This window comes from Teleopsis dalmanni, chromosome 1 (genome assembly GCF_002237135.1).
Source record: "Teleopsis dalmanni isolate 2A chromosome 1, ASM223713v2, whole genome shotgun sequence".
Taxonomy (NCBI): domain Eukaryota; kingdom Metazoa; phylum Arthropoda; class Insecta; order Diptera; family Diopsidae; genus Teleopsis; species Teleopsis dalmanni.
This window is the reverse complement of record NC_051846.1, coordinates 136,186,426-136,199,386: the sequence shown is the minus strand read 5'-3', so window position 1 is coordinate 136,199,386 and position 12,961 is coordinate 136,186,426. Positions and strand designations below refer to the sequence as shown.

At 28.4% G+C, this 12,961-nt stretch overlaps 3 protein-coding genes across 3 annotated transcripts; 1 reads left to right on the top strand and 2 right to left on the bottom strand.

Annotated features, from left to right (window-relative positions):
* Positions 1-3,241: 3,241 nt before the first annotated feature.
* LOC119666268 (C-type lectin 37Da-like) lies at positions 3,242-4,095 on the bottom strand. The gene is made up of 3 exons (XM_038075551.1): positions 4,014-4,095; positions 3,690-3,763; positions 3,242-3,612 (listed from the first exon to the last, which is right to left on the bottom strand). The coding sequence occupies exons 1-3, from the start codon at positions 4,093-4,095 to the stop codon at positions 3,253-3,255; spliced, it is 516 nt and encodes a 171-aa protein (XP_037931479.1). The 3' UTR covers positions 3,242-3,252.
* Positions 4,096-6,637: 2,542 nt separating this feature from the next.
* On the bottom strand, positions 6,638-8,478 carry LOC119668934 (zinc finger protein OZF-like). Its single transcript, XM_038078620.1, has 2 exons — positions 7,839-8,478; positions 6,638-7,782 (listed from the first exon to the last, which is right to left on the bottom strand). Exons 1-2 carry the CDS (start codon positions 8,331-8,333, stop codon positions 6,688-6,690), a joined length of 1,590 nt encoding a protein of 529 aa, XP_037934548.1. The 5' UTR covers positions 8,334-8,478; the 3' UTR covers positions 6,638-6,687.
* Positions 8,479-10,142: 1,664 nt separating this feature from the next.
* Positions 10,143-12,179, top strand: LOC119668932 (mitochondrial import inner membrane translocase subunit TIM50-C). Its single transcript, XM_038078619.1, has 5 exons — positions 10,143-10,573; positions 10,628-10,775; positions 10,840-11,368; positions 11,678-11,801; positions 11,860-12,179. Exons 1-5 carry the CDS (start codon positions 10,393-10,395, stop codon positions 12,057-12,059), a joined length of 1,182 nt encoding a protein of 393 aa, XP_037934547.1. The 5' UTR covers positions 10,143-10,392; the 3' UTR covers positions 12,060-12,179.
* The last annotated feature ends 782 nt before the right edge of the window (positions 12,180-12,961 follow it).

Here is a 12,961-nt window from a genome sequence, read left to right as displayed (position 1 = left end):
TCGTTACGAACTCGACTTACTCATCCGCGCAACAGCACGTTTGCTCGTACTTTCTTATGCGTTCTACGTTTTATTTACACACATCTGCCGCTTGCAAACTATCAACAAAAAGGCACTTCGTCCGCGTGCCCTGTCTCTTCTAAGCACATCGATTTCCACACAACCAACGCGCACGAATTCTCATTTGAAACTGAAATCCACTTACAATATTCTGCTTAGTTCGGTGCAATTGCTGGCGTTCATTTTCGAAAATGAATTCGCTTTCTGATTGGAGTGTTCGTCTTGCTTGTGTTTGTGTTTGCGTTTGCAAACACAAATTGTTTTTGGTTTTTTATTTTTTATTTTTTTTCAGAAATATTCATTTTCACTTCTCTTCGCTTGCAAACTTGAGCTTGAGCTGCTATTGGAATGGAAATTGTGTTTGTTTCCAAACATTTTTACTGTTGTGTAGAGTAGTTCCCGCTCAATGATCAGTTTCGCTGTCGATCCTGTAGGATTTTAATACTTTTAAAGGGACATGTGTGTTTTGGGTACTAAAATAAACACTTCATTGCTGTGATTTTTTAGTACTAAATATATTGTTATAATTAAAAAAATTGTGAAAATATAATATTTTTAAATCTTTGCATTATTCTAGCATAACTAAAACCAACAATATCTAATAAGGTTATAATGTAAGAACTATAAAAAAGTATATAGTCTTCGTAATTTAACAAGGTAGGTGTCATAAGTTTAAGTTCTAATTGCTGATATTGTACTTAGGCCGTGTGCGAACTCGAGTAAATTGAGGTAAAGTAAATTGAAATTTGCGTGAACGCAACATAATAATACGAGTTGTGCAAATATAGAATTGGATAGACGTCCAAAGAAACCCATTATAACAACAAAGGCAGAACTCAAGGTGGCACTGTTGAAGAGTGGCAAAATTTGGGACCAAAAACCAAACAAAAATTGATTTCTTCGATTCCAAAACAAATAGTAGCTATTATTAAATAGAAGAGCTTGGCCACTAAATTGGATAGACGTCCAAAGAAACCCATTATAACAACAAAGGCAGAACTCAAGGTGGCACTGTTGAAGAGTGGCAAAATTTGGGACCAAAAACCAAACAAAAATTGATATCTTCGATTTCAAAACAAATAGTCGCTATTATTAAATAGAAAATAATATTAATAATATTATTATTAAATAAAAATATTAATTGTTATCGAAATTTCTTTTTTAATTTTTACGTTAGCTGTGCGAATAATTTTGTTCAGCCAAATTTAGTTTTATTTTTGGTTTTTTAATTTTAAAAAATTAAATATAAGAGAAAATAAAATGAAATAAAATAAATTTAAAAGCAAATTAAGCATTTTATCTAAAAAATTTTTTGTTTATTAAAAATCGCATCATAAACAGAATAAAAATAGAGAGAGATTATCACCTTATAATCCCTTCTTGGTTACATCCCCAACTAACTTCTTCTAAACCTGGTTCTAACTTTCTCAACGAATACTTATTGTAGTAAACCATTACAGATGTAAGTCATCCATGGCCGCGTCCAATGAACTTCCTCAGGCTTCTTTCGATCAATGGCTTGGTGTCGCCACTTGGTATTACTTGGTATATCTTTAATAACCTTGTCCTTTCACTGTAGATGGACTATAGGTCTTCCAACTAATTTTTATCTAGAATGCACCTAATGCCTTCTCATCCCTATTGAATAGAGACATGTGCGAAAAGACCCTTGTAACGCGCAGTATTTGTTTATGAACAGAGAAGTTTATTTCTCAGTTGACTGTTTAACCGAAAGTAGCATCTGTTAACAAGAGTGATATTCTATTTCTTAAAAAATCTTATTTCGGAACCAGCATTTTATAAAACAACTATATCCATTTTTCAACCTGTCTGCTAAATAACTAACCATAACCATAATAATCTGTCCAGATATGAGAAACAGCCATGTTTTAATCGTTCATTGTAAAAATTCAACATAAAGTTTAATGTGTTTAAATCGATGTTTAATTTATCTGAAGGATGTGACAAAAAACTCACTGATCACAATAGTAATACAATGCATATTACTATATCATATTGGTTAGGCAATATTTTAGGATTACCATATGCAATTACTCCTATGAAATAAAATCGCCATAGTATCAAAATAATATATGGCAAGAAGGTAAAAGATTTATGCCACTTATTATTATTATTATTATGCCACTTAATAATATAATTACATAAAACATGTAATAAATATATTTTAATTCATTGGCCGCCGAAATTAATTACCGATATTTGGTATATATCTACTTATAAATAAAATATAACACACTTCGAAAAATTTTTTCTGTTTTTGTTAATGACAATAGTGAATAGAGCAACGTAGAACGAATAGTTATGAATTCAACTCACCTCACAAATTCTTTGCCATAACTGTTCTGAGAGATTAAAAAACTCGGCAAACCAAAACTCATAAAATATGAGTCGTAAGACGTAAGACCCACCTATTTAAGTACTCAAACTATTGAAATAATCTCTCCTCTACTTTATAGTACTGATTTGTCAGCTAATGACTATTTATTTGTCCTGCAACTCAAAAACAAACTACGTGGTGTGATTCCGCTTGACTGGGCTCACCGATTTAACAACATTGTAGACTCTACTATTTTGAGTAACTTTTTCCACTAAACCACATATCGATATAACTTATTTCTTAAGACATTGAAGTTTAAACTTGATAATTTTTTATATCTAGGGCCAACTGGTTCATGCAATTTTTACACTAATCACACAAATTATACAATTGGTAATTGTCATATAAACAGGTGGGATATACCTCAACTTGCAAAAATTAGTAACTCTGGCTATATTGGCTTATAGTTTAATAAAAAGTTACACCAAATAATTGTCTTTACTAAAATCCGAATTAAATAGGCATACCCGGGAGATGAGAATCATGTCAACTACATAGACCACAAAAAGTTGTAATTGCGTTAACAAACCTCATATAAGAGGTGTATCTAACAGAATAAAAAATGCTATGATTAATAGTACGAATGTATACCTAAGACTAAAAATCAAAGAGTTTTTATGATAAATTACTATTTTTTAATTATTAAACTCAAAATATTAGTATTAATCCTAAATACATTAACTCTTGCTGTTAATTTATTTCAAAAAATTATCCTAAAGAAATTATATAAATTTGATATATTGCATTTATCAATTACTTTTAAATTATATTAAACTTCTTACTATATTTCAAACCTAAGCATATGTGAACATATCCTTTTCATCAGCTTCACAAATATATAGTTCTTTCTCGGAACACTTAGCATCATTTAAACCATATTCTCCATTTATACCCCATATATGGATGCAGTGCTCCAATTCAGCAGTATTGTCTGGTTGGCCCTCGTACCATTTTCTATATGTCATAGGTTGGCCTGTACCTAGCCAAACATAGTCCCCTTCATTGCCCAAGTCGTTGCCAGACAGCCAAAACCAATCACCATATTCTTTTTCTTTTAGGTAATCTATAAGAGCCTCATATTCCTCTTCGGTTTCAATTGATGCCAAATTTGCATTGAGTCTTCGACAGCTCGCGGCAGCTTCAAACCAATTCTCCTTTAAATTTATAATTTCAATGTTATTTATTTTTTATACGATATTATTGAAAGTTATAAATCATTATTAAATCTCACCTTCTTAATAGTTTCAATATAATAATAATTAGATCCTATTTTCTTGAAAGTATTTCCATTACACTTAAATAAATCTGAAATTTCAAACTTCAATTATTTCATTTTGAAAATTTTATAATTATTGTTTAAATTAATTATCGTTATTTCTAGAACTAAAAGCAGACTTCAGATGATTCTGTCAAAATCAGCTAATTAATAGTCTTTTCTCGTTGATCATCTGAACCATCAGTAAAAAATTATATCAAAATCACGAAGATAATATCTTACTCAATAAAAGGACCTGAAAATGTTATATCATATATTTATGTGTGTAAATATATTTACCTCCAAACGATTTATAAACAATAAATTTTGCAAACAAACACTGAGTTAGTAAGCAAATAGCGAAAAATCTTAGCAAAAACATTTAAAAGCTCGTATTTAAGACAGTCTCCAATGGATTGAAATGAACTCTTACCGATTATTTATTTTAAATGAAAGTGGGAACTGTATTTATAGCAACTTAACTATTCAAAATCTAATACTTTTCAAATGGCCGATAACATTTTGAGCCATAAGTCACACTTTGGGCTCGGATACTTGAAACCACTTTTATGAATTGCTTTCCTATGTGTAAAACGTGTACAACTAATGCAGATCTAAGAAAATAGAAAATTTTAGTGACCAAAATGAGTTAGTTTCGAATATCGTCAGATTAAAAAATTTGTTTCAATTTATTATAGAATAATTTATTTTGCATAATAAATTTTACAAAAAGCGAGATGGTAAAAAGAATTCAATTAAGATACTCATATAATAATCATTATATTTATTTTATAAATTTATTAACTAACTTTAAATTTAACTTATTTTAAAATTATTTACATTAATTAATTAATACTTTTTGGTTTAACACAGTGGCGTTACATTAAAAATATATTGTTTGATTTAATTGTTAAAAATCGGGAATGTTTAATCATTATTTTATTGCATGCTCTGGGCTCTATATATTAAATGGGATATCTTAACTGTCAGTTTTAAATGGTAATAGATGTTGAAAAATAATTTATTGCAACAGAATACTAGTATTAATTTCATATTAACGATTATTAAGCCGAATAACTTATGTTTCGATATAGACTATATGTAAGATGTCGTTAGTAATGCAACTTTTCATATGACATGGCGCAGTTAGGGTGCTATTACGCACCCTAATCGACGATCAACAAATTGAAAGCAACAATAAATGTGATGATTGACGACTATTTGATCGCCTGCGTAACATGGCCCTAAGAGTTCAAGACAATCCATAAACGTTACCAAATAAATCAAAGAATACCTTACAAATATCGGAGCATAACTACCTCGAGCATACCGGGGAAAACGGGAAAAACTTGCTAAAGAATATTTTTTCTATAACATTTTTGACCCCAGTATACTTCCTTTTTTGCATCGCAAAGTTCGGTCAGAAGAAACGTTCCTCAAAAAATAGCAATTGTCTGTGCTTCATGGTTGTATTCTGTAGTTTATAGTAGTAATTTGATGAAATGTGTCTGTTTTGATTTATTCAGTGGTTTAAAGAAATGAAAGGAATAAACGTACGCAGATTGAATGCATTAAAAATGTTTAATGAACTTAACGTCATAACATCGTATATATGGCATAGTTATTGTAGCACAATCTGCTGTCTAATCTGTTCAGCAAATTTGCACGGGCTATCAGGTATATGAAGTTTAGAAACAATTACAGATTAAATTTGGAAAATTACAGTTCACGCATATTTAACGAAATTTAAATTATTTTTATCAAGTTAGAAATTTAAACGAAAATTCAAGAGATTTTCATAAACAAATCAATTTTTTCTTAGTAATAATTTTAGTCTTTTTCAAATACATATTATCCGAAAGGTCTAATTTTTTACTTAATATTAAATTTAATTTTAATCACAATTCATTGATTTTACAAACAAATTTAAACTAAGTTTTTTTTAGTATAAAAACATATGTAAATAAAAAATTTGGATTCAAAGTAAAATTTATTTGATACTAAACCAAAATGAAAATCGATTTTTGAAGAACTGGTTCATAAATAGATAGAAAGGTGTTCTTGAAATGTTACAAAGATATGTATCAGAAAAGATGAATTCATTGAAACTTAATTTTAAATAAAAATTTACTATCACCTAGGGACTTATAAACGTAAACTTGCAATTAAACAAGAGATGGTTTATTTCTAAGCATATAATACATAAAATCCATATACTAAAATTATGGGTATATAATTACGTCAACTCACTAACAAAATATGTTGTAAAAATAAATATGAAATATATCAATATCCTTTCACAAAGGTAAAAAGCAAATTATGAGAAAACACCCGTAAAAAATAAATAATAAATAAGTAAATTAAATCCTTCAACTTACATAAGACAAAATAAAAATATACAAGTACCTCAATGACTATAGGATTATTTCGAAATAAATATTTAACAATACATTAAACTTAGTTATTTTATTCGTTTTAACAAATGTTCAAGGTTTGACAAAAACCGTGTGCGTAAAACCTACGTATATGTCCCAAAAATTGAGAGCATTCTTTTTTTTAACTGAGCAGATATTTTTATAATAATATCAATTAAAATTTTTTAAATGTCAAAGAATTAAAACATTTTTTGCTCAATGCTTTTAAAACCTTAACAAATTATTAAAGCAAATATCTTACATTCCTTTAACACAATTGTCTACTCATACCAGAGCATACCATAAGCATACATTAAAAAATGTTAAGGAAGGAGTTATTATATGTTATGTTATAAGATACATTTAACATTTACAAGAATCTCACTAGTATTAATAGTATTGAATGAATTAAATATTACTCACAGGTATTTCAAGTTTAAATTTAATCATATGTACAAAATATTAATTTTAATTTATAAATTGTTTTACTAAATTGTTTGTATAATTATATGTTATTGCAAATAAATCTTAACGTTAACTTTAACTTATAAATGAAATATTTAATATATTTGTACTAAATTGCAATTCAGATTTGTGCGTTCCTCTTCGTTCGACAGAGTTAATTTATTTTCATTATCAGTTTGTTCAGCATGTCTGCTCCTTATGTGGCGCTTCAAGGAATGAGTGGTATAATAACTTATTTCACAGTACTCACATTTATATTTCTTGGCTTTGTGATATTGTTTATGAACGTTTAGATTGCTGGAATACCGAAATGATTTGCCACATATATCACATACGTGTGGTTTGTTATTGCTGTGAGAAAGAATGTGTTTTTTATAATCAGATTTTCGTATCATCGTTTTGCCACAAGTTTCGCATTTGAAAGGCTTTTCACCTGTATGCGTTTTCATATGAGTTTGCAATGAAAATAATTGTTGATAGTTTTTACCACAAATATTGCAAGTAAAATTTTTTGGTTGAACTGGCCGCTCACCAGCATGTCCCAGCATATGCAACCGCAGTGAACGAGATTGCCGATAAGATTTATCACATAAGGCACATGAAAATAAAAGACCATCGAAATGAATCTTGGCATGCACTTTTAATTGAGTTGAAGTGGCAAATGATTTTTTACAATGGGAACATTTGTAAGGTCTAATGTTGCTATGTTTACCACGCTTATGTACCAGCAGTGTTCTTTTATCGCGAAACTGTTGCCCGCAAAAATTGCAATGATGTGGCTTTTCCCCAGTGTGTGTCAGCATATGAGTTACCAAAATATGTTTTTGTGTTAAAACTTTGCCGCATATATCACATTGAAAAGGCTTTTCTTCCGTATGTGAATACATATGTGTGCGCAACGTACGAATACTTTTATACGATTTTTTGCATATATGACAGAAGTAAGTCATCATATCGCAATGAATTAAAATATGCTTTCTTAGATTCATTGCTGATGTAAATACTTCACTACATTTACAGCACTCAAAAACATTATTGTTATTAAGTTTTTGGCAATTTGACAATTTATTTAAATTATGTATAGAAGCTTTTTGATTCTCATCGTTATTTTCATTTATTGCAGTTAAACCGATACATTTGGTAACATGCTCATTATATAAATCGTAATTATCATATACACTTTGGCATGACTAAAATAATTTAGGAAACATTATATAAAATTAAAAATAAATAATAATCTACAAACCTTACATTCAACCTCAGTTTTGTACGATTTTGTATCATTAGTTTGAGTCTTGTTCCTCAAATTAGTACTTTGCGTAACGTTAGGACTATTCTTAGCACTATCTTCGTGTAGTATTGAAGATGCATTGGATTGGCAGGAGTCTGTTGAATTCTCAGATACATTTATATTCACAGATTCAACCGTTTCTTCATCGTTACTATCTTTGCACAGTTCAACATCGTACATTACCAGACCACTGCGCAAAATTTGATCCGATCTTAATACCAATTGCCGGAAATTAAAAATTGCAATTATGATTTCCTCGCAGGAAGCACATACGTAGCCTGGTAGAATATGCTTCTTATCTTCTATTGGAGTAAATTCAATGTTTGTGCAGTAAGAAAGTACTTCACCAAGGGTTAATTCCTTATCTTCATTAAATACTTCCGACTGGTAAAGTGACTTGAGAGAGTCGCTCTGATTACAGCAGGCACGACATATCTCCGTCTCCATCATTTTGCTATAGGTATATTTATTCTATTATTTTCATTTATTTCGTATTGTATGTAGTATAGAACAAAATAAAAAACATAATAATATTAAATAAATTTAAAACAACAACAGATGCTCATTTCCAATATTAGTATTTTCTCTGTTTACTTTTTACTTGACATAAAAAAGGGTTCTTTAAAGCAAAAAAAAAAAAATAGATGACATAAAATATTCAAAATAAGTAATATATCGCAAAATTAAGTCATCCGTTAATATCATATGAGTATTTTATATTTAATAAAAAAATTAATTAATTAAATTATTAAATAAATAAATAAAAATGCTAATTATTGCCCTTCTAATATTCATTTTGTTTTCTTTTATATAAATCAACCACTTTTTATTGTTACCAATTTTATATTTTATCAGCCGTAATTTTTTCTTCAGAATTGTAAAAAACAGAAAAGTTTGGTTGAAACAAATTGGCATTACTACTCAAATATTTCAAATGCTTATTTATGACATATGTATGTTTTTTGTTGTATTGTCTACAATATGATATATAAAAATTGTACACTAAAAATTAATTAATTTATATAAAAGAAAACGAAGTAAATATTAGAAGGGCAATGGTTAACATTTTTATCTTATATATTTAAATTAATTTATTTATCTATGTATTTGAATATATTAGTAACCGAAATGCTTATATGATTTTAATGGATAACTAGAGTTTTGGAACATATTTCCATTGAACATTCATAATAGACTAATTCTTAAATTTGACTGCAATAAAACTTAAACCTAAAAATTTTTGCGTGTAGAACCTGATTTTGAAGATTTTAAGAGCATTATTGTTACTCTGAAAAAAACAAACAAGTGCTCAACAAAAAACATATGTCAAAAATAAGCATTTAACAAAATCAACATTTTAAAGTGATGTCCATATGTTTCAACCAGACTTAATGCTGTTTTTTACAACTCTGAAAAAAAATTAGTGCTTATGTCTGAAATGAAACATTAGTTAATAAAAAATAATTATATTATACAATTGATTTAATAATATAATTGATTTAATATACGCCCATTTGTTAGCGTGTAAAATGATAAGGAACAATAACTACGCAACAATATGCATGTTATATGCCATTGCAAAATTGGAAGACACTACAATTTGTTATATTCAGCTAACAAAATTTCAAAATTTTCTTTAATCAAAAATTCGCGCGAGACATGTCGTGTGAATATTTCTCAGCAACTTTAACCACTAACATATGATTACAAATATTTGATTTGTTTGTACGAGTACGCAAAACTAAATTCGTATGCAATATAACCACAGCCTCAAGTTATTAATTCCCTTATACAGTAATCAAGTTCTCAATAGTGAAAATCGTATATGCTTTAGCGTTGTTCTTTAGTTATTTTCTTATTCTAAACTTAGTCAAGCTTTATAATAATCCTGTTTATTCTGATAATACCAAACCATAGTAAAGTTAACCCATATAAGCTAAAATATAAATAAAGTCATTTAATAGAATATAGACATATTATTATATGTCATAATAAAATATTGCATTATTAATTATTGCGGATGCATTCAAAATATGTCCCATAATTATATATAATTAACATTTTGTACGTATATATTTAGAATGCAATAAATGCAATTAATTGAATATTGTGTATTAAATTTAACTGTTGCAATTAATTGTTGTTTGAATTTTTCTATTTAAAAAAGTTCTTCGTCATATTTGACTTTAAAACCAAAGTTTTTAATATAATTATTTTTTTTTTTCTAAATTATTATTAATTAGGGAAAAGATGTATAATATTTAAGTAAATAATAAAATATATCATTTTTAAGTTAATTGCGCACCGCTAGATGTCACATGTACAGCATTTTAAGTTTGAGCACAGAGGTCAGCAGTGCTCCAACTGTCAAAGTACTGTCAAAGAGCTGTCAAAGTAATAAAGTAAAGCAATACCAGCAAAAATTTTGATCACATTATACGCCGGTGAAATGAAATAAACATTGATTTATCAAGCAAAATTGCGAAGTTCTTTTGTAAATTATAACAGCATGGCACATAGGAATATATATAATTTGGTACATAACTTTGGAAACAACACTACGCGCCGTTTTAATTTGTTTCAAGGAATGAAACAAAAATGTATATTGAATAATCACTTCCAACATGCGGTGCCGCCAGTAGCTTCGTTAAATATTACAGAATACAGAAATTTGACAACAGAAACTACAAGTTGGTATTAAAAGAATTTTCTTTTGGATAACAATTATAGTAAGCATTTTATAGAAAAGACGCAAGGGACAGAGTTGCTTTCACGATTATTTCCTCAAACGGGAGAAAAAAAATCAGAGGAAGAAGTCGAGCGCGAACGTAAGAAAAAAGAAGCGGAAGATAAGGCCGAAAATGAAAAGGCGTGGAAGCGTATGAAAATGGGGTTGGTTTATTCAGTTTTTTATTATTGCATAATTTTTATGGTAGATTTTTGAACATTAATGTAGTTTTGCCATTTTTGGTGGCGCATCTATCGCAGTAGGCCTTTGGGCTATGTATGAATTCGGCAAACCTGATGTGGATACTGACGGTAAAGTTATTGAAGACGAATTCAGCTCCGAACCACTATTGCAGCAATATTTTCTACGAATGTGGAGATCTATGCATTATTACCAGAAAATGATTCAAGAACCATCGAGAGACAAATTACTCCCAGATCCTCTCAAACCACCATATATACAGCCAACATATACATTAATATTAGAAATGAAAGACGTGTTGGTACATCCGGATTGGACATATCAAACTGGATGGCGTTTTAAAAAACGTCCTGGTGTTGATCACTTTTTACATGAATGCGCAAAACACTTCGAAATTGTAGTTTTTACTGCTGAACAGGGCATGACCGTATTTCCAATTTTAGATGCCTTGGATCCAAATGGGTATATAATGTATCGCTTGGTGCGTGATGCTACTCATTTTGTTGATGGACACCATGTAAAAAATCTGACTAACCTTAACAGAGATCTAAGTAAGGTAAATTCATAGATTATAATATATATAATCATAAAAAACACACGTGAATGCCTTCTTTTGATGAAGTAATCGATGAAAGGTGGAGATAACTATGTTCTTTCAATATTTCCATCAACTTTTATTTGTTTTTTTTTTTTTGTGTGTACTCTGAAAAAGTTTTTGCTATAAAATTTAGGCGGTTAAGTGTTTTTATAAATACAAAAATTTATTATTTTTATAAAATTATTCTTATTCAAAAGTCGAAAATATTGATATATTTTATACTCGTACGACAATATAAATAATATTAAATATGTACTATATTTGTAGGTAATAGTCATTGACTGGGACCCCAACTCAACACAAATGCATCCAGAGAATACTTTTAATATTGGCAGATGGATGGGCAATGATGATGATGCGCAATTGTTTGACCTAGTCAATTTATTAAAAAGTAAACTATTATTATTAAAAATAATTTTTATATTGTTAAGAAAATGTTCTATTTTAAGCAATTGCAACTTCTGATGTATCCGATGTAAGGGAGGTACTAAATTATTATCGGCAGTTCGATGATCCACTAGAAAAATTCAAAGATAATCAACGCATTTTGCTAGAGCAAATGGAAGAGAAGGAACGCGAACTGCAAGTAAAACTTAAAGAATCCCCAATGGTTAAAAGATGGAGACCAAGTTTTATGGGTCGGTCTTAAACCAAACCAAAAAAAAACCAAACTGGCTGAATATAATTTAAACGAAGGAAATATAATTCGCTTTCAATTTAAATGAATGATCCATTTATTATAACTTTTATTTTATAAAATAAAAACTTTAGTGAAATTATTACTTTTTATATTCTTCGTCTATATGTATATGCGTGTAAAATTTTGCTTTTCAAAATCCAATTATATCCAATTATATTTGGATTTTTAATTAAGAAGACATTCTACATAATTTGGCAATTGGTGTCAAACTCTTAAAACATATAAACATAGTTTTGTAGTGAAAATATTAATACATAGTAAAATGTTTAATTCTAAATGAAATAATTTTAAACAGTGAATTAATTGTTTATTCAATGAACCAAAATCAAGTATGTACAAAAGTTAAGGTTACTCCAAACAATTGAAACAAAATATGGTTTTCTGGTTTTAATATACATTTATATATTGTTTTTATGTTATAGAAATTATATAGCATATTGCATGTGGTTTATACATTTCTGCATACTTTTTTAAAAATTCAATCGAGTGCTCCTTAACATAAAGTTGGGGAAGATATACTCAACATATATTATATGTTTGTATATACATTTAAAGTGATAATTTAATAGATAACGATGGGATAGGTTAAAACTTTATGTATTATGTGTTTGTCATTGAATTCAAATTTACATTACGTTTCATTTATTTTATTTTTTGTGTTTACATAAATTTATGCGTTAGTCAGAGGAAGCCTTAGATAATGTTTCGATATCGAATATTTTATTTTATTAAAGTTTTAGGTAAAATTATCTAAACTTTGTAGATTGGATACAAACAATGCTGCAAAGTTTTCGGCTTTGTTTTACAATTTTTACACAATTCATTTTAATAATTTTTTAATAAAAAAATTT